Source organism: Phascolarctos cinereus, unplaced genomic scaffold, assembly GCF_003287225.1.
Source record: "Phascolarctos cinereus isolate Bilbo 61053 unplaced genomic scaffold, phaCin_HiC Scaffold_1;HRSCAF=81, whole genome shotgun sequence".
Classification (NCBI taxonomy): Eukaryota; Metazoa; Chordata; class Mammalia; order Diprotodontia; family Phascolarctidae; genus Phascolarctos; species Phascolarctos cinereus.
Window position 1 is genome coordinate 273,628,835 of NW_027555514.1, and position 24,571 is coordinate 273,653,405.

The window sequence follows — 24,571 nt, forward strand, 5'->3', positions numbered from 1 at the left end:
GGTTAAGTGACTTGCCCAATGTTACAGAGATGGTGATGAAAGAAGGATCTGAACCCAAGTTCCGTGAGTCCAATTCAACGCTGGCTCCACGCCGGTCGTTACTATTGCTGCAGACAGGCTTCAGTTTCATTTCCTTCCCACTCAACCAAGTATTTATTAAGCGACTACTTTGTGCCAGGCAGTGTGCGAAGGGGTTGGGGGTTCCAAGCCCCTAAATGAAACAACCGGTGCTCTGAAGAGTGACAGTCATTTGAGCTTGACAACACGGCAGCCCGGAGCCAGGGAGGCGCTCGGGACTTGGTACAAGTTCAGGGCTGAGGGTCTCTTCTCTACCCAGAATGCCCACACTCTCCACATACCTTGTCCTAACTCGCACCCCGCCCCGGAAGCATTTAAAAGCTCCGTGTGTGTGTGTGTGTGTCTGTCTGTCTATCTCACCAGGACTTCTTGATGTCCGCGCTGCCCAGACCTTGAAATGCCAAGAGTCCTCCCAAACTGGCTGCTACTTCCAACCTCCCCTTTTTCTCTCCCTTACCTCCCCCTACTGTCTCCCCAGCCTGCGAACTGGGGAAGGTGCTGCTTTGATTTCAATCCTGTCCGCCCCCTTTTCTTTTTCTCTTCTCTTCTCATTTCTTTTTTTTTTTCTTAAAAAAAAAAAGATCTGTCATGGAAACGTTGACCCAGAGCCCAGGCGGCTCAGCGTAGCCCGTGCGCCCGGGAGGCTGGGACCGAGGGCTTTTGGGACCCTGAGGGAAGGAACGCACGCGCCGCCGCCGCCGCTGCCGCCGCCGCGCTCCCCCTTCCCGCCCCCCTCCCTCCCTCCTTCACTCTCCCCCGCCCTCCCTCGCAGGGAAACAGCTGGACGCGACCATATCCCCGGCCGGGGCGGGGGAGCGCCGAACGCTCCTCCCCGGCGCTCAGGTTCCTCCTCTGGTCCGGCCGGCTCTCGGCAGGCTCCCTCCCCTCGCCGGCAGCCGGCGAGTTGCATTGGTAAAGCCCAGCTCAGGAATATAGCCTGGGAGCGCAATGAAGGAGCCCTTGTGAGCGCGAGGGGTCTGCCCAGCAGCGACGTCGGTGGCTGCTGAGGCAGCGGCGGCAGCAGCAGCAGGAGCAAGGGGAGGAAGAACAGCTTTCCCATCGCACCCACAGGCGTGGGGAGGAAGGGAGCGGGGAGGCAGCGGCGGAGGGAGAAGGAGAAGAAGGAGGAGGACGAGGAGGAGGAGAGGAGCAGGCAGGCAGCCGGGCACCGACCGTACTTCCCCACCAACTCCGGCCCCTTCCCTTCCGAAGCCCGGCTCGGGGCTGGGGAGCCCCGGACGGGGAGAGACAGAGAGAAGGGGAGTCAGCTCGACCGAGCGGCCGGCCGGCCGGCAGCTCGGCAGACACCGCCCCCACCCCGCCCGGGTCGTCCTCCTCTCCATCCTCCGCAGCTCCTTGTGCGCCCAGGCTCTCTGGCTCCTGCGCCCCGGGCGCGCCATCCCAGCGTCCGCCAAGCCCGCGCCCCGGACAAAGCCATGAAGCCAACCCTGTTCGAAGTGATGAGGATGAGCCGAATTTGCAGGATGGCTCTGGTCACTTGCTTGGGATCCTTTATTCTAGTCATCTTCTATTTCCAAAGTATGTTGCATCCAGGTAGGGGGCGCGTTCGCTTGTTTTTTCTCTTGATACATACATACATGCATGCATAGATTCTTTTCTCTTGCCGGCTCTCCTCCAACCCGCTGGTTGTACGGCTTCTTTGCTCCCCTCTTTTCTTCTCACCTTTGCTCACCCTCTTCGACGCCCCACTCCCTCGATTTGGGGTCTGCCTGCTTCGGGTTTGGGATGGGGAGTGGGTGGGAGAAAGTGGCAGGAGGAGGCGATCGTCTGCCTCCCTGCTCTCGCAGAGAGACATGGCCCGGGGACTTGGGTGCTAAGGTTTTATCCCTGGGCAGTAGTTTTTTTTTTTCTCCCTTCTTTTTCTTTGTGTCTTTGGGAGACCATTCGTCGGGTAGGAGGAGAAAGGATGGGGAGAACAAGAGGAACCTTTGGCAGGCCCGGCAGTGGGGATTAGGTTGGGGTTACTGGAAGGGGTCGACACCTCCTCCCACCTCGTAGCTGCCCATCGAGAGAGCTGGAGTGTTTGACCATGGCTGGGGAGACCCCCTGATGAAAGAAGCAGGAACCCTCTTTAGCTCCGGTCATCTGGGAGGAGGGAAGGCAGGTACTGGACATAGAGAACAGCAGTACCTGGCCACCAGGAGAAGGGGTGAGCTTTCCAAGCTAGGTAGGGATGGTAGGCAGAAGAGTGGTACCCAAGATTACCAAGGCTTGAGGGCGCCCCACCCCTAATCCGAAGTCCTCTCACCTAGCCTTGGGGAAGTTACTGGGATCAGGTGTGGGAGAGAAGAGGTAGAAGCCCAGCTCCTGCTTCTCCCCATCCTCCTGGAGCTGCCCAGGACTCCTACTGTCTGAGGGTAAGGCCAGAGTTCTGGTGGTCTCTGTTTTGATGGTGACCCTGCCACCAGGCCCTCTCCCTGCTCTCAGGACTGGCCTCCTTGGTGAGCCTGATGGAGGTCTCTCTCCTCACCCCACCCCCACCTTACTTGGATGCTTTTTGAAATTACATTACTCCCTGGCATATCAGGGGCCTAGGCATGGGGCCTTAGGAAGCCAGGGACCTCCAGGCCTGCCCTTTCTACCGTATCTCATAGCACCTTGTGCACCCCTAGGACCTCAGGCATGAATGAACTTTCCAGTCCGGCCTGGTCCCCTCCTCCTAAAGAGGAAAGCAAACATATACCTTGAGAGTCAGATATCCAAACTTTGGAGAATGAGTCACTCGAGTACTGAGCAGCCTTGATTCCGATGCTCTGATTTACAGCCCAACAGGTAGTAGAGCCCCGTGAGACTTTGACTGGCTGGCCTGTTCAGCCGGGTCTCCACAAGTCTCTGCTTTTTCTCCTGCCTATCACTTGCCTGGTCTGTTGCTTAATCCATTTTTCACACTTTCAAGTTGAGTTTTTCCAAGGAGGCAGTGCCATCGTTTGCTTTCCTAATTGGAAGGAGCTGCAATCTTATTTCCTTCCAGGGAAATAAATGGTGTTTAGCTATTCCCTGCCACCCCCCCCCAATGTGTGCCTATTACACTTAAGCAGCTGCAATCCTGTCTTGTCTGTTTGCATGTTGGTGTGTGTGTGTGTGTGTGTGTGTGTGTGTGTGTGTGTGTGTGAAGAATAGATACAAAGCTTATCTATCCATGGACCTGGGAGAGACCATGATCCTGAGTTTCTTGTCACTACCTGTTTATTACTAAGCTATCCTCTATGACCCTAAACTGAATATAGGCTACTCAGTTGCTCTTGGCCAGTGATTTGCCCCTGGACATCTGATCCAGCCCTGGAAAAAGGCTGCTTTTTTCATCTGGATATTTTTAGCCTTCTGTCACCAAACTGCAATGGTGTTAGGTATCCTCACCCCAGCCTGGTGGTCGGTGGTTGTAAAATACTCAGAGGGGTTTTAAAAATGGATCTCAGTCACATTCCGACTGCCAGACAATTCTGTAGCGGAGTGTGGTTTTTCAGGAGGCAAAAAGAGGAATTCAGCAGAGACAGGACAAACAGAGACACACTAAGACATATTGGAGCCGGCAGTGACCATGACTGGCCCCTCCCTGGGATGTGGGGGGTAGTTGGCCATCCTTCTAACATTGTCTTTGTTTATGCAAATTATGCGCTAAGCAAAAGAGCCTTTGCTAACAAAGCTGTTGGTTTGATCTGAAAATGGTTTCAAGCCCCTTACAATTTTACTGTTGTGGTCTCTTTCTGCCTTAAAACTCTTTAGAAAAATGTGGTCACTGCTTATCGTGTGGGGATGTCTTAGCTACTGTGGGTATAATATATGTCAGTGTGTTGGTAGGATGGCAGTGAAATTAGGTTTTTCATTGATTTGTGGATCTGTGTGCATGTGGTGGAGTTCATTTGAAAGAAGCATATTATGAAATCTTCTACCCTGAAAAATAACTACGAAACACTACCCACCCCCACCCCAATCGAGCCTTTCCAACAAGTCAAGGAAGGCAGTGAGGTACAATGGAAATTGAGCCTTCAAGGAACATTTGTTAAACAACTACTATGTGCTGACACTGTGTCTGGAAAGAATGTTGAATCTGCAGTCAAAGGCCTGGGGTTCAGATTGGGGCTCAATCATCTAATACCTACCTGTGTGACCTTGGGGAAATCACTCACCTGTCTTGGCTTCACTTTCTCCATCTGTAGGAAGAGGAGAGGGTTAGATTAGACTTAGGTATTTTGTGCACTAGTGCAGGTGGTTCTGCAGTTTCCTTGGGCTGGGACATTCCCTGTGTGGATGATTTGTCCAGCAGTGCTGATCCTAAATGTCTGTAACCTTGTAGAAAACCCTTCCAGGGTTACTTGAGGGACATAGAAGTTCTATGTCCTATATAGCAGGCATTGTTTACGATTTCCTCAAGCTAATATAACACAAGGAGGAAGCTTTTTGGAGGAGGTTATTATCAGTGTTGGCTTGGCCAGAAGAAAAAAAAAAGAAAAGAAAAGAAGGAAAGAAAGAAAGAAAAAGGAAAGAAAGTGATGCTTTGTCAGACTCATACAGCTAGAACTGGAAGGGACCTGGGAGATTGTTTAATCCAATCCCTTCATTTTACAGGTGGGGAAATTGAGGCCCAGGCAGGTTAAATAACTTGTCTAGGGAGACTGGTTGGGTGGATAGAGTGCTGGGCCTGCAGTCAGGAAGACTCATCTTCCTGAGTTCAAATCTGGCCTCAGACACTTACTACCTATGTGACCCTGGGCAAGTCACTCCATCCTATTTTCCTCAGTTTCCTCATCTGTCAAATGAGCTGGAGAAGGCAATGGCAAACCTCTCCAGGATCCTTGCCAAGAAAACCACAAACGACATCATGAAGAGTGAGACACAACTGAAAAGCAGCTGAACAAGTAGGGTCACAGGTGGTACATGTTTGAGGCTGGATTTGAATCCAAATCTTCCTAACCCAAGGCCTAGGACTCGGTTCCCTCTGGCCTTCCAAAAGACTAGTCTTCTTCCCTTTTATCCTAAAGCGGTGCTGGGCACATCCATAAAGGGCACTTAATAAATGCTTGTTGACTGATTTGACTTTCATAATTAGTGACATCTATACAGTTCTAGTGTTAACACTTAGAATACCATGTTGAATCTTCTCCATTGTGTTGGATACATTGTATTTCAGTCTTCCTGCAACTTGAAAGAGTAGCAGTTTGCTAGTGGGAGGGTATGGAGAGCACCACTTTGAAGTCAGTCATTGACTATGGGAGTCGCTTCATTTCTCTGTGCCTCAGTTTCCTTGACTGTAAAATGGCTTGCTCTAGGTGGCCTCTAAGGTCCTGTTCAGCTGAGTTGATATATGAATTCTGTAAGGCGGAGCTTTTTTTGTTGATAATGATTCGTGTGTGCTTGTGAACACTTACCATTCAATTAACAAATGGATACTTGGTTCTGTCTTGTCCTGTGAGGATAGAAAATGAGTAATCACAGATGGTCTGTACAATCAGATAAACAGTAGACCCCAAAGGCAAATAGAGAGTGAAAGTGAAAGGAGTGCACTTGGAGTCAGAGGATCTGGGTTTAAACCCTCAGGAAAAAGCCTCTCTGGCCCTCAGTTTCCTCACTTGTAAAATGGAGGGATTAGAATAGATGGCCTCTGAGGCTGGCTCTAGACCTAGGATCCTATAACAAATTACTTCACCTCTCTGGGCCTCAGTTTCCTTATCTGCAAAATGAGGGGGTGGGGCTAAAGGGACCTCTAATGTCCCTTCAAGCTCTGGAAGTACGATCTTAATTCAGTCACCATCTTTTGCCAGGGCAGTGCAGATAAATAGCCTTAGGGGAAACCTTATGTATTCTATGTTAGCTCCAGGCAGGCACAGGATGCCCACCGCCCAGGGACTTTGTAAACACAATGCCAGAGGCACTGTTTCTCCTACATGGAGCAGCTCATAGGTAGGATGTTAGTTACCAGGTAAAATCATAGGATTTCCCAGCTGACGCTGTAACACAGCTTGGGTATGCACGTTGCCTGCAGGCTTACAAAGTCTTTCCCTCATAACAAACTTGTGAGACTCATTCTGATGTAGCAGAGAGGTCTAGATTTGAACTCATGAAGACCAGCTTTACAGCTCAACTAGCTGTGTGACTCAGGGCAGTGGCTTAACTTCTCTGGGCCTCAGTTTTCCTTATCTGTAAAATGTAGGGATTGGAGTTAATGACCTTTGAAGGTCCCTTCAAATTCTTAATCTTATGGCATACTTCTATGACCTTGGGCAAATTATTCAACCTCCCTGGACCTCAGTTTCCCCTAGTGTAAATTAAGGGGATTAAACTTGTTCATCTCTAAGGTCCCTGTAACTGAATTTGGGGTGTGTGGTATGTAATGGCAAGAAGGGAGTAAGGAGAGGCCAGCTTATGAAGGGCTTCCAGCCCTTCTGTGATCCTAAGAGCAGGTAACACATTTTTCAGATGAAGAAACAGAACTACAGAACAGGCACTTGAAAGATACAGGTTAAATAAATGAGCAGGGGGTGGAGGGGGGAAAGGGGGGGAGGACGAATTGACTGAATGACCAATGAGGGCTTCAGAGCCCTGGGATTTAGGATTCTAAGTGATCTGCCCCAAGGTCACTTTGGGCCTGTGTAAAATGTTGTTGAAGTCAGTGAAAATTTAAGCAGCCTGTCTGTGGTCTCTGCTTATCAAGATATCTGCTAACAGTTTATGTCTTACATTAAAGTGTCATACATTGTATGGATGGTGAAGAAGAATACTAAGATAAACTATGGTTTGCTGTTGTTGTTTTTATGGACTCACTGAATCTTAGCCCCTGAAAGGGCCATAGAGTTTGTAGTATTAGAGGTCTAGAGGAGGAAGTGACCTCAGAAACCTTCTAGTTCAACCCCCTCATTTTACAAATGAGGAAACTGAGGCCCAGAGAGGGGAAGTGATTTAAGACAGTAGCATCATAAATCTAGGGCTGGAAGTGACCTCAGTGGATACCTAGACCAACTGTCTCATCTTACAGATGATAAAACTGAGGCCAGAGAAGTGAAGTGATTTCCTTACATAAGGTCAAAGAAGTAGGTTTTTAACCCAAGTTCTTGATCTTTCCATTGTACCAAATCCAACTCCCTTCCAAGTTGATGAATCCTTTCTCCAACATCCCAGACAAATGGTAACCCAGCTTCTGCTTGAACATCCTCCCTCTTTGCCCCTCCCCTCCACACTAAAAATGTGACTGGGAAAAACATCTCCAGAGGCATCAAGTTCCATTGATTTTTGGAGAGCCTTTATGCTTGGGAAGCCTTTCCTTTGATTGAGCCTACTCTGCCTCCTAGTAACTTTCCATAGATTGATTCGCTTTCCTCTGTTCAGCTACTTGGACAGCATCCTATCTTCTGAACAAAGTTCAGCTGCAGATATTGTCTACCTATAGAAGAAGGCAGAAGGTAGGCATCTTTTTTCAGAGTCTCCCCTTTTGTGGAGCTCAGTGGGATTTCACTCTGTATGTGGAAACGAAGGCTCCTACAACAGAAGCCGCAAATGGAGACAGCCGCTGCCCTCCAATACCATTGACTCTCCACCCCCACTACCCCTATCACCTGGATTTCCTGGACAAAGAGATGATGCTCTGCTTTTTGAAGACCTACCCTGGTGCAATTTTTCCATTCCATTTTCATGTGGCCAGATTGCTGATAAAGTACCTGTGGTTTTATTTTTCTTTTTAAAGTAAAAGAAAAGGTATCATTGTGATTAGCAATGAGCACTTTTTGTAAAAGTCTAAAGTGTGTTATAGCCACAGACTTTCTGGTTTATGGGCCTGTGGGTCCTCATACATTTGCCTTTTGCTTTTCTTTAAAAAAAAACCTACCAACATGGCCTTTTATCTTTTTTTCTTCTTACAAAGTTCACTTTAAATACTTCCCCCCAAATTCTCACATTAAAAAAATACTATAAAATTTCAACCCATAGTAGGGCCTATTGTTGATTTTTTAACTGTTCAGAATTTTTAAGGGTGGCAGATTTTAAAGATAATTTGGAGCCCTATAGCTCGAGAGCTAGAAAGGACCATAAAGGATATGTAATCTAACCCCTTCATTTTACAAATGAGTAAACTGAGGCCCACAGAGGTTGGGACTTATACTAGGTTACACCATGTCAAGGTTGGGATATGAACAAAAATTCTCTGAGTCCAAAACCAGGTTTTTTTCCCCTGTGGCATTAGCCAGAAAAAGGAAAATGGGAGAAGGGGAGACATGAGGGAAATGAACCGGACATGTGGGGAGGGCTCAGATATGAGATGTGACCTTAATGGTAGTGTTTGTGCATATGGGACAGGCAAACAATTGCTCCAAGTCTAAGGAAGGATTATCATTTGGAAGAGGGAAAAGATTTAGTTTTCTTGGCCCCAGAAGGCAGACCTTGGGGCAATGGGTAGAGGTGGCAGAAGGGCAGATCTTGACTTAATGCAAAGAAACACATCCTAATAATGAGTGCTAGCCACAAGTGGAATGGGAACTAGTAGGCTCTGCATCACTGGAGGTCTTCAAGCAGACGCTGGAGGACCACGGTTGGGGGTTGTTGCATTTCGGATTCCTCTTCAGAAATCTGTTTGGATTATATGTCCTCAGAGGTTCCTTCCAGCTCTGGGATTCAGGGCTTCGGTAAGCAATGTGACTAGAATCACAAACCAATCTGGGTTGGGCTTAGTTTCATAGCTTAATTGGAATGAGAAGTAGGTCCCCTAGATGCTGTTTCCTTAAAGAATCTTCCTTTCATTGCCCTTTAAAAATAGGCTTTATTTTGGGGATTATTTCTTAATAATAATAAATTATAAATAATTGATTAAAAAGTAGTGTAGCTTTAGACTATCTCTGGGGCTGAAATTGATAGGCTCATAGATTTAGAGGCAGAAGGGACTTAAAGGTCATTTAGTCAGAGCCTCTCATTTTACAAATAAAGAAACAGAGGCACAGGGAGGTTAGGATCATTCTCTTAGTAGCAATAGCTGCCCAACAGGTCACAATAGCTATCAGGCAGAATAGATAAAGTCACCCTTGAGCCATGTATGACTCTAAGGGACTTCACTGGCTTTCTAATCCAACCTCCTAAATTTTCAGGTGATAAAACAGTGAAATGACAGCTCACACATGGAGTTACCTTATGAGGAGGAATTTGAATTCAGGTCTTCTGACTCTTGAGTCTCCACTCCTTCCACTGTACCATGGTACTTTTCAATAGGATGGACTTTTACAAATCCCCTTGTTTGTAAAACAAACAAAACTCCTTGTCTATTAAAAAAAAAACACCCACCTTTAAACCTCTGTTGACTTGAATGAAGTCAATACTAGGTCTTAAACAGCTATTTTTTCCTTTATCTTCCTTTTAAATAAAAATCGGTGGTGTTTCCATTTATAATCAGCTTTACAAGTTTCTTTCCCTAAAAGAATCTGGGGAGGATGGTGGTATCATTTCATGCTGTATGGCATGTGTATACAGTATTCAACATCCATAGTCTGCATCTATCTAGAGAAAGGAGGGAATGCTTCATAGTTCTGAGATGCTTACCTGCCCTAACTGTCTTAAAGCCTAGATACCTTTGGGAGGATGAGTCCTTCTGGATAGCAGAGGTTCCTCACATAGCCTAGGTTTAACCCTTGAAGTACCAGGGCTTGAATTTTAAGTGCTTTCAAAAAACTTTGTTTGAAATCATTCCAAAATATTTCTATGAATTTTAAAAAAATGTATGCTTCCAAAATACAGGGGATGTAGCATGCTGTACCTGGTAGGGATGCCCCATGCCTTCAAGGGCTCTAAGGTAGTTATAGTAGCTGTTCCTGGTGTATAAATGCTTGTTGATTTGACTTTTGATTGCAATTACCCAGATTATCACTTGGATATCTCTCTCCCTCTCCCTCTCCCTCTCCCTGTCCCTTTCTCTCCCTCTCTTCCTCTCTCCCTCTCCCTCTCCCTCTCCCTCTCCCTCTCCCTCTCCCTCTCCCTCTCCCTCTCCCTCTCCCTCTCCCTCTCCCTCTCCCTCTCTCTCCTGGACAAGTGGCTTATGGTGGTGCCTTTCCCTGAGACAGAGAGGGAAGTGCATGGGGAAGGAGAGAGGGGTGCAGAAGGCGTTTCCTCCAGTCTGTTGTCAGGTTAACTCTTGCTGGCTAGGTGCCAAGCTATGTTTTTTCCATGTTTTGGGAGGCCTGCAAGTGCTGTTGGCACTCTCTAATTTAAGCCCCTTGGGGAAAAGGCTTGGAGGTCCAACCTTAGTTTTGTCTCTGATTCGTCTCTCTAAATGTATTGTCATTTCTTACTTTCTCCTGTCATTTTTTGGATTTCACACACAAAGGATAGAGATGAGCAGCCTATCAGGACATCTTTAGGCCAGTCTCAACAGGTGGCACACAATTTTCGAGCTTCTGGCTATTCCTCTTGGCTAAATGGGCCTCAGTTTCTTCATGTTTAAAACAAGGTATTTGGAAATGCTGGACCATGTTCAGGGGTGGACTTGAATAATCGATTGTATCTGCCTGGGCCTGGGAGGAAAGAAGTGGGGATTTTTGGTTGGGAGAAGAGAAGGCTTAGGGCGAGCAGGAGAGCTGAGTTCCAATGCCCAAGAGCTATTGTGTAAAAGAGAGCTTGGCTGTGCTCCATTTGGCCCAGAGGGCAGAACCTAGAGCAGTAATAGATAGAAGTAGAAAGCGATGCCTTTGGGGTGGATGTCCGGAAGATTCCTGACGATGACGATTGGCCAAGAGTGGAGTGGGCTGACTTGAAAGGCAGTGGCTTTTGTCTTGGAAGATGGCAAACAGAAGGCTGGAGGACCGTCGGTTCCAGCTGGTTCTGGTGGAGCTCACTTTTGGCTGTGAGTTATACAGATGGCTTCCAGCTCCAATCACAGGATCACAGATGGGGGGCTGGGAGGTGCCTTAGAGGCCATCTAGTATGAGTCCTTCACTTTGTTGTTGTTTACTCACTTTCCGCGGCCCCACGCAGGGCTTTCTTAGCAAAAATACTGGAGCGGTTGGCCATTTCCTTCTCCAGCCTATTTTACAGATGAGGAAGCTGAGGCAAACAGAATGAAGTGACTTTCCCAGGGTCACACAGCTACTAAGTGTCTGAGGCCAGATTTGAACTCAGGAAAACGAGTCTTCCCGACTCTAACACTCTATCCACTGCACCACCCAGCTGCCCTTCATTTTACAGATGGGGAAATTGACACTCAGAGAAGAGAAGGACTTGTCCAAATGTTGGTCTCACCAGTAGCAGTCCTCAAAAGTGTGATTTGAACTCAGGTCCTCTGGCTCTAGAGCTAGTCTTCTTTCTCCTGTACCATGCTCCCCTAAGGTCACACAGCTAGCAAGGAGGCAGAGCTTTGAATTCAGGTCCTCTTCACCTCCGTTCATCACTTTTCACTATTCACGCTCTTTTTGAATGAACTTCTTTCTAATTCTCCATGAAACCTAATCAAACTTGAATTCCTCTCTGTCTCTCTCTGTTTCTCTGTGTGTCTATGTGTCTTTGTCTCCCTCTCCTTCTCTGTAGTTGGAAGGTTTGCTGGATGGGGCTGACTTCTCTTCTGTGGACACATTAGTAGCTCAGCTCTGTATGAAGCAGCCCTGTGGAGAATAGCTCGGCCTTAATCCCCTGCCTCCCTGCTAAGGATTTTTCCATCATTGTAGCATTTTACAAAATCATAGTTTATGTGGGATAGAAAGCAGCTTCATGCTGAATGAAAAGCTCCTGCCTCTTTCAATGAACAACATAATCATTTCTCTGATCCTCATTACCTTTCAAATGTGAAACATTCAAATCCCAACCAAAAGGAGGATGAGTCAATGCAGGATTTGGAGTGAATTTGGGAGGCTGCTGACCTGGTTTAGGCATCCTCAGACTTGCTAGCATTGTTCTCATATTCGAGCATGGTGTTTTCACACACATGGTATTTGTCTCTGAGTCAGAGGCTATCATTTCACCATCGGTTCTGAAGCTGGAGGGCAGGAGCCCAGAGATCATTTAGTCTAATCTCCCCATTTTATAGATGAGAAAACTGAGGCCCACAGTGGTAAAGTATCATATATAGAGGTTTAGTGTGCCCTGCATTACATAAGATCACAGATCAAGAGCTGGAACAGACTTTGGGGATCATCTGGTCTGACTCCACCCATTTTACAGATAAGAAAACTAGGGCCCAGAGAAGTGAGATAATTCATCAAAATTTTTATAAGTAGTGAATAGCAGGTTGACTGTTCATCTGAGCACAGCTTGGGGCACAGTCTTTTGGGAAATGGTCACTAATTCTCCTACATTTACCCTTCATAAAAAAGAAAGGAAGGAAGGAAGAAGAAAAGAAAAGAAAGAAGGAGAGAAGGAAGGAGAGAAGGAAAAGGAAGAGGGAAGAAAGGAGATAAAGAAAGAAGGAAAAGAAAGAAAGGATGGAAGAAATAAAGACAAAAGTAAAGGAAGAAAGGAATAGTCCTAGATATCATGATGAAATGGAAACGGGCTAGATTTAGAATAAGGAGAGACTTGGCTTTGAATCCTGCCTCTAATACTTAGCACCTATGTATCCCTGGGTGAGTAATTTCATTTCTCTGAGCCTCAATTTCTTCATCTGTAACATGGGGATGATAATACTTACAGTACTGGCCTCACAAGTTTGGTAGGAGGATTCATCGAGGTATTGTTGGCAAAGTGCTTTGTAAAGCTTAAAGAGCTATACAAACATTTTCCACATCGTTGCTGTTCGTGTGGCTGAAGGGATAGTTGAAGGAGGGATAATCTGACCATGCCTAGAGCACAATGGAATCTGAGCTGAAACTTGCATGATTTTGCAGAACTAGGTTTTTATTGACTCACATGATAAAGCACAGTCTTCACAACAGGCTTGTGATTGCAAGGGTTATCACCCTCATTTTATAGATCAGAAAGACTGAGGCTAACTTGTAGCTAGCTAGTGGCCATGCTAAGAAGAGAACCTATTGGGGCAGCTAGGTAGCGCAGTGGATAGAACACGGGCCCTGGATTCAGGAGGACCTGAGTTCAAATCTGGCCTCAGACACATAACACTTACTAGCTGTGTGACACTGGGCAAGTCACTTAACCCCATTGCCTAGCCAAAAACCAAAAAAAAAGAGCCTATTCCTGGATCTTGCCCACTATAGGGACCCTGCCCCTCTCCATTTCCTACCCTAGGCCAGGTCCTATCATCCCTCAAAGCCTCACTTAAATTCTATCTCCCTAACATTTATCCAGCCGGAAGGAATCTCCCAATTCTGAACATTGCTCCTTTTGTTATGATACTGTGGTAATTGATTATGTACTTGTCTACTTGCTACTTGCCTGTAAGCTCTATCAGGGGAAGAACCATGTCTTCTGTCTTCTTGGTACTTCCTACAAAGGAAGCCTTACACATAGTAGGTGTTGAATGGTTCTGGGAGTCCCCTGGGACTCTCTTATTAGGTTAAATTCTGGGTATCACTTATTTTTAAAATAATATCCCCCCCCCCCAGTTACAAATAAAGACAATTTTTAACCTTCACTTTTTAAAATTTTGAGTTCCAAATTGTCTCCTTCCCTTGTCCCCCTTCCCCCTCACCTCCATGATGATAAGTAATTCGATATAGGTTGTAGTTGGCACACATATTTCTAGAAACACTGACAACTTGAAATGAATCCAGACAAGGGTTGTGAGGAAAACAGAGACCCTTCGGTTCATGGATCAAAGGGATTAAACATGTTTTCATGTGGAAGAGAAGGCTTGAGTATGGGTGGGATGGGCAGGGTTGAAACAGTTCTGGGATGAGAGTTGAATTGAAGCATTTGAAGGACCATCACTTGGAGAAGAGCTTGTGTGTTATCCTGCTTGAACCCAGAGGGCAGAACTAGGAGCAACTGGGATTGGGGTGTGTGTGAAGATATAGAGACAGTCAGGCTGAATATCTGGAAACACTGCCTTAGCAAACACAGCTGTCCCAGCTTGTCCTAAGTGGCAGCTCCTTCCCCTCCCCGGAGCGCTTCCGAGGGCAGGCTGGAAGACCACCTGTTGGCAAGTTGGACTGAGTGATCGCTGAGGTCCTTTCCACCTCTGACATTCTGAGTGCTTCATTTTGGTCTTTGTCTCCAGTCCCTACCACACAGTACTTAATATGTTAAGTTTAATTAAGTTAATGTTTGCTTAATTGAAAAACTCTTTGTACATTATACTTAGCAAGTGGCCATTCCACCATGCCTCAAAGCTACTGATGTTTACTAAGCTGTGTGATGTTCTGTTTTTTTTTTTCCAGTCATGTCTAACTCTTTGTGACCCTATTGGGGGTTTTCTTGGCAAAGATACTGGCGTGGTTTGCCATTTTCTTCTCCACATCATTTTCCAGATGAGGAAACTGAGGCAAACAGGGTTAAGTGACTTGCCTAGGGTCACACAGCCAGTAAGTGTCTGAGGCCAGATTTGAACTCAGGAAGATGAGTCTTTCTGACTCCAGCACTCTATACACTGTACTGCCTCGCTGCCCACTAAGCTGTGTGACCTTGGGTAATCCAACCCTAACCATGAGTGGCACTGAGACTTTAAAAAAATTTTAGGGTTAGGGTTGGATTGCCCAAGGTCAATCATTCAAACTACTCTGCATCTGTTTTCTCATCTGTTAAATGAGGGAGTTGGACTACTAGGTGGCTTCCTCGCTGCTCTAGACCTAGGGTTGCCTGATTTCCAGTGACATGGACCCTACTCCCAGGGAGGCAGTCCATTTTTATGGATAGTGCAATGGAAAGACTGTGGGAATGACTGGAAAGACATTTATTTACTCATCACTTACTGTGTGCCTAGCATTGTGGTAAGTGCTGGGCATACAAATAGAGAAATCCAGGCAATCAGTACTCCGCATAAACTCTCACTTTTATTGAAGGAGATGCCGAATAAAAGCACAAGTCGAGGCAGCATGCATTTGTAAAGTGCCTACTCTGGACCAGCCACTGGGCTAAGTGTTGGAGTCATGAATGACTTGCCCAGCTTTGGTTAGGATGGCTTCAAGGTTAAGCTCTGTTTTCTTAGCCTACTTTGGGCACCAGCGTGAGCTTGTTCTTCCTAGCATCATTTTGGAGAACTTGAGGGTTTTTTTTTTTTAAAAGGTGACAAGAGAGAGAAGCCCTCCTTCCTTGCCTTCCTTTTGGGCTGGGTGGGCACATTAGCATTGCCCTGTGCCAGGCAAGGAAGGGTAAGCGCTGGTCTTTTTGTCGCTTCCTCGGCTCACCCTGGGAGGCTACCTAACAAAAGGTACAGCCAGAGACAGGGAAAGTGTGAACAGCCCGGGGGAGAAGAACGGCTCAGCTCCTCGTGAGCTCATTGGCCCCTGGACCAGCGGCTCTGGCTGCAGGTGAAATTCCAACAGGGCAGTTGGAAGTTTGGAGCCTGGAATACTCAGGAAGCTCCTTCTTCCTGGCAAGTGGGCGGCGGGGAGGGGAGGGCACCCGAAGAATGAAACTTGGCTTCTCTCCTGGGCCTTTTGCCTGGAGTTTGGCCACCATTGTCTGGGGCTAAAGCATGCTGCTTTGGGTCATCTTCATATCAAAGGGTCCTGTCTTTTTGTGTTCCCCTGCTGGACTGTGGGAGATTGTTGAGCCCTCAAGCAGTATGAATAGGCCTGCCGAGGGGTTCCCATTCACTTCTCCAGCCCATTGTGTTCCCGCTGAAGTCAGAGCACTCTTTTCTTTCTCCCTTTTCGGCATCATTGCAGCACTTGACACTGATGCAGAAAGAGCCGATTTATTAAAATACATACCTCCTCTCCTCTTGGTCTGCTCTTTTTTTCTCCTTCTTTCCTAAACTGAATGGGAAGCAGGATGGGGGTAGTGGATATAGAACCAGCCTTGAATCCAGATTGCCTGGAGCTGGACCTGGAGTCAGGAAGACCCGAGTTCAAATCCTGACCCTTTATAACTGTGAGCCTTTGGGCAAGTCACTTCAACCTTTGTCTGCCTCAGTTTTCTCATCTGTAAAATAATAACACCTACCTCCCAGGGTTGTTGTGTAGATCAAATGAGATATATGTAAAGTGCTTTGCAAATCTTAAAGTGCCATATACCCCTACTAATAGTATCAGCACTACTACTACAACTACTACCAGCACTATTACTACCACTGCTACTACCATTACTACCACCATCACCACTACCACAACCATAACTGCTACTACCACCACCATCACTGCTACCACTACCACCACCACTACCACCACCTTCACTACTACTACTACTACCACCACAACCATTACTACTATTACCACCACCACCACTACCACTACTACTACCAACACCACCACTTATTATTAGGTGCCTTGCCTAAAGGCAGGTCGACACCACCTATATAACCCTGGGCAAATCTCTTCTGGTCTCTGGGTCCTCGGCTTTCTTATTTGTAAAAAGAGGGATTCTGACTAGCTGGTCTCAGAGGTCCCTCCCAGCTCTGCCCCTGGGGTCCTGTTCTTCTCTCTGTGTCCTGGTGAGTTGGGGTGGGAGTGTTTGGGGCTTCTTGAAGAAGTGGTTCCAGAGAGAATTCCTTTATTCAGAGATTTGTGCCACTTGAGTCTTTGCTTCCAATACCTGGGAAAGCAAATAGAGATCAGAAAATAAATACCAGTCCCAGGGTAAGTGAGTACACCTCTGCATAAAGAGAGCAAAGGGAAGGATGTTGTGCTCTCAAAGGCTTCCTTCCCTCCCCGCCTCTCCCCACCCCTCCCCGCTTCTTTTATTTTCGGAGGAAATAAACCATGAATAGATTCAGAGCAGTTAACTGTCAGCTCATCAGGCTTGCGTGTCACTGCTAAGCTTAAGCATGGCAGAAAACACAGAGAGACAGTATGGTTTGGTGGAAACTGCACTGACCTGGGGAATGAAAGCTGAAACTTCAACATGCACTTATTAAACACCAAATATGTGCCAGGCCCTGTACTGAAAGACAGAATTTTTTTTAAACAATCCCTGCCCTCAGGAAGCTTGCAGTCTATCTACTAGTCGAGACTCTAGTACTAGTTTCTTGGGCAACATTGGGCAAGTCGTTTTATTTCTCATCAAGTTGTCTTGAGTCTGAAATGAACTAAATTAGATATTCCTTCAGGTAAGTGCTTACTCCAGTCATCTATGAATATTTCCTGGGTTTCAGCATAATAAAAATGAGTCACTGAGATCAACAGTGGGTAGTTTGCATCAGCATGGCTACCAGTGGCAGGGACGTGACTAAAATGGGTTCATTTCTGATTCTTCTACATGGATTAGTTATTCTTGGGGCAACCTATCTGGACAGGCAAGAATGATGGGAATGATGTTCAGTAGGAATCAATGTAAAATCCTACACTTGGGTTAAAAAAGCAACTGTATAACAGCAACATTGTGCGATGGCCAGCTATGATAGACTTAGCTTTTCTCAGCAATACAGTGATCTAAGACAATTCCAAAAGACTCATGGTGGAAAATCACATTCAGAGAAAGAACTGTGGAGTCTGAATGCAGGCTATTTTTCTCTTTTTTTTCTTTCTCATGCTTTTCCCCTTTTGTTCTGATTCTTCTTTCACAACACGATTAATGTGGAAATATGTTTAATATTATCGTACATGTATAGCCTCTATCAGATTGCTTACCGTCTTGGGGAGGGGGGTGGGCAGGGAAAAAAAATTAGAACTAAAAATCTTACAAAAGTGAATGTTGAAAACTATCTTTACATATAATTGGGAAAAAAATAAAATTCCATTAAAATAAAAAATAAACTGTACAAGTAAAAGATAGAAGAGGTGTCAAGAGTAACATGTGCCCCTTACCCTACCCGCCATGGCCATAGACCCAACAAGAATCTTGTTAGGGGAGTGTCTATAGCGAGGCAGTGTCTGGTCTAGAATAAAGAGGTTGACTGTCTTAGGGAACTGTGAGCTGGACAGATCACTTCTGGAGTATTGGATTTAGATTTGGGCAATGCATTTTAGGTAGCATATTGAATAGTGGGAGTCTATTGGCAAGAAGATGAGAAATTCCATCAAACTGACTGAAGGAATTAGGAGTGCTAATCCTGAAGAAAAAAAAAAGAGTAGGATGATTTTTTTTCTTTGTGCTTCAGGGTCTAGTTTAGTACCCTGCACATAATTGGCCATTGGTAAATATTTGCTTATATGCTAATTATATGAAATATATGAAGGGCTCTTCTGTGGAAAAGGGATTAGTTTTGTTCTGTGTGGCCTTAGAGGGCGGAAGGAGGTGCTGGGGGTAAAAGTTTGAAAGTTTGAGGGTTTGGTTTGAAAAACTTCCTAAACAGAATATGGGAGGCATATTTAAGGGGAAGGGAGCAAACATTTATTAAGTGCCTACTGTGTGCTAAATGTTTGGAAATATCATCTTGTTTGATCCTCACAGCAACCCTGTGAAGTAGGTGTTGTTATGATCCTCATTTTAAAGTTGAGAAAACTGAGTCAGATTGAGGCTAAGTGATTTCCCCAGGGTCACATAAGGGACTTCAGGGGTCATCTATTCCAACCTTTCATTTTACAGATGAGGAAACTGAGGCAAACAGGGTTAAGTGACTTGCCCAAGTCAGGCAGGTGGTGGATGGCCAGTAGCAGGATTTGAACCCAGGTCCTCTGACATCAAAGAGAGTGTTCTTTCCCTTAAGCAAAGCTTCACTTTATCATATCATCTCCTACATAAGATCAAAACATCCAGCAGGCAGGAAAGTTCTTAGGCAGACTGATATGAGATGAAGAGTCCCTGGGAACAGTTGTCGTGAAATATGTCTCCAAAGAAATCCCCACCAAGTTAGATTCACTTCTCTGAGGATTTCCTGGAGAAATGTGAAGTTCAGGGGAGTTAATACTTTGTTACTCAGTAGGCTAACACTTAAACTAATCCTTGCTAATGGGCTGCTAATCTGATTAACTCCTGTACCCTAGGAGAAGAACTGAGCCTAGGATGAAAGGGACGCAGGACTGGGAGCTTTACTTTGGACGACTGTGTGAGAGATAGCCCTAACAGGTTCGAGCTGCCTGGACAGTGGTGTTATGTTGTATCTGATTCTTTGTGATCCCTTTTGGGGTTTTCTTAGCAAAGATACTACAGTGATTTACTATTACTTTCTGCGGTTCATTTGACAGATGAGGAAACTGAGGCAAACAGGGTGAAGTGACTTGCTGAGGATCACACAGCTAGTGTCTGAGGCGGGATTTGAACTCAGAAGATGAGTCTTCTGACTCCAGGCCCAGTGCTCATCTTCTGTGCCACCTCATGGATCACAGATTTAGAAATAGGAGTCACCTTAGAAGCCATCTAATCCAACCCCCTCTTTTTACAGATGAGGAAACTGAGGCCCAGAGAGGGGGCTGGGTCAAGATCCCACAAGCAGTAAGTAAGTAGGATTTGAACCCAGATCCTTCTGTCTCCTCAGGTTACCTAGGCCCTGCAAGGGAGAGTAAGCAGGGAAGTTATCAGAAAAGAGGCTGGAAATAAAACAGATTTCATTCATGTTTCTGGGTTGGCCCCAGAGGGGACCAATATCTTCTCTAAAAGCCTGGGCACTAAAAAAAAAAAAAATTGAGACCTTAGCGCTTCAAAGAATATTCATCTTTGTACTTTACTCTGAGAAGTCTTTGTTCTACTTTTCATTCTGATCCAATGGGGATCCTTGGTAATTTAGGATGAAATAGACCTGACTTCTGTTTCTTAGTTACTAGCTTGGGATGGATCTGAGTGTTCCCCCCTCCCTCCCATAGCATCTGGAAAGGACTTTAAATATCATCAAATCCTATCCCCTTATTTTACAGATAATAATAGTAAGAGATATTTTCCCATATATCCTTTCATTTGATTTTCCCAGAAGCCCTATGATAATAACTAATTATGATAATAACATTTGTATGGTGCTTTAAGGTTTACAAATCCCTTTATAAATATTTTCTCATTTTATCTTCATAACAACCCTGGGAGGTCAGTGCTATTGTCATTGCCATTTTAGAGATGGGGAAACTGAGGCAGACGGCGGTTAAGTGATTTGCCCAGGGTCACACAGGCAATGTTTGGAGGCTGGATTTGAACTAAGGCCTCTTGACTCCAGACCCAGCTCTCCAAGCCAGCCTTTGTGCCATAGCTGTCTCTATAAAGATTATTATTATTATTATCCCCATTTTATAGATGAGGAAACTGAGGCTGAGAGGTTAAGTAACTTTGCCCAAGGTCACACAGATAGTAAAAGACGAAGATGAAATCAGAACCCAAGTCCCCTGGCTTCATAGTCAATGCTCTTTCTACCCTATCTCCTTCAGACCCATTTGGTGGCTCTGTATTCACTAGGGGTCCAAAGTTAAAGCTACCCGACTTGGCCCAGGCCACATTGCCCAGCTCCAATAATCTTTCTGATTAAGAGATCTCTCTATACCAGACAGAGCTCTGACAAATCGGACAGGGACCAGTACAGCTGGACAGAAGAACCTTTGGGAGGGTGAAGCATTTATGAGGTCCTGCTGTATGAGGATTAGTTGAAGGACATGGAGATGTTTAGCCTGGAGAAGAGAAGACAGAGGGAATTAAATCTGTTTTCACATATCTCCTGGGCCTGACATCTGAAGAGGGATTAGACATGTTCTGTTTGACCCCAGGTAGAAAAACCAGGAGTGATGGCAGATTTAGGCTGGATCTTAGGAAATCTTCTCAACAGTGAAAACAATCTCATAGTAAAATGAGTGGATTCCCTCTCAGCAGGTCTTAGAAGCTGAAAACTGGATGACTGTTTGCCAGGGATATTCTAGAAAGGATTATCAGATTGGATTCAATGGCCTTTGAGGTCAGTCAGTCAACAACTGTTATTAAGCACCTATGGTATGAAAGAAAAAAGAGACCATTCTCTGCCTCATTTCCTACCTAGCCTTAATCACTGAATGGGCGATGCCTCAGTCAAGACTGAAACCTGTTAAAGATCCTTAGTTTAAAAAGGCCAAGGTCTTCCACTGCATCCAAGGCCACCTCCAGTCATCCTGATGGAAATCTGGCCACTACACCTAGATGGCTCCAGAGGAGACAGTGAGGCTGGTGACCTTGCACAGCCCTGCCTCACTTATATCTGGTTCACTTGCATGTCACAGCATCACCTTCCTGATGTCATGGTCCTCTTCGAGAACAAAGGACAGACAACAGCAACATGATGTGAAAGGTATAGTGCTAAGTGCTGGCAATACAAAACAGACAAAAAGTCCCTTTTCTCAAATACAGATGCATGCAGCTGTGGGAGGAAGAGCAAGGTGGCCGATGTCACTGCACCCGAGCGTATCTGTGGGAAAGGTGAAGGCAGGCAGGCTGTAGAGAGCTTTAACTGCCAAAAAAAGGTCTTTGTATTTGCTCCTGATGGTAATAGAAAGCCACTGGGGTTTAGTGAGTAGGGGAGTGACATGGTCTAGACCTGTGCTTTAGGAAAAAATCAGCTTTGGCAGCTGTGTTTCTGCTGCTGTTTGTCCTTTGCTCTCAAAGAGGACCATGACATAAGGGAGGTGATACCTGTGTTTCAGGTGTATTAAAGAGGGGAGAGGCTTGAGGGATGGAGGTGAATGGAGGAAGAGCCACTGGGATCGACTGGGTAGCCTAGATCTGCAGAGAGTCTTGGGATAGATAGCCCATCGGAGCCCTTTTTTGCCTGAGGTTGAGGCTGCTTCAAGTGCGACTTCTGGGTAAGGCAGAGTGGATATAACCAGAATTCCTTAGGTGCCTCTGAAACCTTCAAGTTTTAAATAAGAGTTAGAGGCTTAAATTGTCCCCATAAAGCCATTTGGTTGGTAGGGCTTTTACTCTGACCCCTTCATTTTACAGATGAGGAAACAGAGACGCAGAGAAGCTGCCCAAGGTCACGTAATGAACAGCAGAGTTAGCTTTGGAAGCTAGGTCCTTTAACCACAAATTCAGGGCTTTTTCTACTACATACATTTTTATTTTATTTTATTTTTATTTATTTTGCTTTTTCTAATGCATTTTTATTTTAAGACAATTTTAAGAATAAATAACCAATGCCTTTGGTTATTTTGTAAAAAATAGCAATGTTGGGGTGGAGGTGATGCCCCCATCCTCAGAAAACCCTCTTTTGATCCTCCCATCCCACAATCATTCTCTATTTCTTCTGCCCCTTGTGGCTAACCTTCTTTTAGAAAGCCATCTACAATAAATGTCTCCTTTTTCTCTCTTTTTAACTCCTTACAATCAGGCTTCTGGCCTCATCATTTCGTTGAAACTGTTTTCTCCAGAGTTACCAGTGAACTCCTAATTGTGGAATCCAATGGCCTTTTCTCAATTCTCATTCTCCTCCACCTTTCTGCAGCCATCTACACTGTTGATCACTGTCTACTCCTTCATACTTGCTTCTCTCTAGGTTTCAGGACAGCACTTTCTTCTAGTTCTCCCCCTACCTATCATCTGACATCTTCTCAGTCTCCTTTGCTGTACCCACTAACGGTGGATATCCCACAAAGCTCTGCCCTGGACCCCTTCTCTTCTCCCTCTATACTGTTTCACTTGGTGATCTCATCAGGTTCTATGGATTTAATTATCATCTCTATGCTGATAATTCTCAAATCTGCTTATCCGGCTCTAATCTCTGCTAATCTTGCATCTTCAACTGCCTTTCAGACATCTTAAACTAGATGGCCGATTGATAACATAAACTCAGCATGTCTGAAACTGCACTCATTATGTCTCCCTCCAAATTTCTCCATTGCTAAAGAGGCAACACCATCTGCAGAGTCACTCAAGCTTGAAACTCAGTGTCTTCCTCCTCTCCTCACCATCTCTCACTCCCTATATCCAATCTGTTGCCAATGCTTATCATTTTCACCTTTGTAGCATCTCTCGAATATGCCCCTTCTCTCCTCTGAAACTGCCATCACCCTGGTGAATGCCCTTCTCACCTCATGCCTAGACTACTGCAATAGCCTGCCTCAAGTCTCTCCCGACCATGTCATCTTCATACTCAACAGCACTCCAGTGGCTCAGTATCACCTCCTACGAGCAAATAAAAAACCCTCTGTTTGGCATTTAACACCCTTCCTAACTCTAGGACCCAGCCCACCCCCTGCACCTTTCCAGTCTTCTTAGACCTCTTCTCCCATGCATTCTTTGACCCAGTGACACTGACCTCTTCTGTTCCATGGGTAAGACCCTCCATCTCTCATTTCTGACCATTTTCTCTGTCTCCCACACCTGGGGTGCTCTCTCTCCACATCTCTACCCCCTGGCTTCCTTCAAGTCCCAATTAAAACTCCGTCTTCTGTAAGAAGCCTTTCCCCAACCCTATTTATTCTAGTGCCTTCCCTCCATTTCTTATTTTTCTTCCTGCCTGCCTTCCTTCCTTCCTTCCTTCCTTCCTTCCTTCCTTCCTTCCTTCCTTCCTTCCTTCCTTCCTTCCTTCCTCCTTCCTGTCTGTCTCTTTCTTTCTTTCTTTCTTTCTTTCTTTCTTTCTTTCTTTCTTTCTTTCTTTCTTTCTTTCTTTCTTTCTTTCTTTCTTTCTTTCTTTCTTTCTTTCTTTCTTTCTTTCTTTCTTTCTTTCTTTCTTTCTTTCTTTCTTTCTATATACTATATACACATATACACACACACACATATCTTGTTGTCTCCCTCATTAATTAGGATGTGAGCTTCTCGAGGAGGGCAGAGACTGTCATTTGCCTCTCTTTGTATCTACAGCTCTAAGCTGGCGTGTAGTAGGAGCTTAAAAAGGCTTATTGACTGACTGACTTGGTAAGAGTGAGAGGGGATAGGCTTATTACATTTAGCTCCCTATCTCTCAGGCCCTTTATCTCCTCATTTACTGAGTGATCCCTTCTGGCAGGATGACTTGTGATTCTAGTCTCTAAAAGCTGGGAAGGCTTCTATGAGGTGGTGTCATGAGGAATGGGAGTTATGGTGGGGGGCACTATGAACTTAGGCCAGGGTAAATCATCAGATTTTAGAGTAAAGTTTAAGAAGAAAAATGACAACTCTCAGTAAGAATGCTGGAGCACAGTTTAGAGAATAGTCAAAGGATCTGAATTCAAATTCTGCCCAGCCATGGACAAAGCACTTAACTTCTGCTGCCTAACTGATCCCAGAATTGGACTCCTTGGACTGTGAGGCCACTTTGAGCTCTACATCTAGAAACCTTTGGCCAAGCAGACAAATTCCAGGGAAGTCTTGAAGTTCATATAGGTTTAGACTCCTTCAGAGCCATATAAGGATCAGAGGTAGAATTTGAACTCAGGTTTCCTTGCCTCTCAGCAGTTAGATGGTACAGTGGATAGAGCTCCAGGTTTCGAGTCAGGAAGACCTAAGTTCAAATCTAGTCTCAGACACCTACTAGCTGTGTGACCCTGGGCAAGTCACCTAACCCTGTCTGCCTCAGTTTCCTCATCTGTCAAATGAGCTGGAGAAGGAAATGGCAAACCACTCCAGCATCTTTGCCAAGAAAACCCCAAATGGGGTCATGAAGTGTCAAACACAACTGAACAACAACGATTTCCTGCCTCTAAGCTCAGCAGTGTCT

General features: G+C 45.5%; 1 protein-coding gene across 4 annotated transcripts in view; it reads left to right on the forward strand.

Annotated features, from left to right (window-relative positions):
• Positions 1–881: 881 nt before the first annotated feature.
• CHST11 (carbohydrate sulfotransferase 11) overlaps positions 882–24,571 on the forward strand; it is a 309,692-nt gene continuing 286,002 nt past the window's right edge. The window contains exon 1 of one of the 4 annotated variants that reach the window (XM_078146945.1): positions 882–1,617. In XM_078146945.1, the coding sequence (XP_078003071.1) occupies positions 1,515–1,617 (103 nt within the window). In that variant the 5' untranslated portion in view covers positions 882–1,514. Of the gene's footprint in view, positions 1,633–24,571 lie in introns of all 4 variants that reach the window. The other 3 variants (XM_078146943.1, XM_078146949.1, XM_020982392.2) reach the window with 3 other exon arrangements.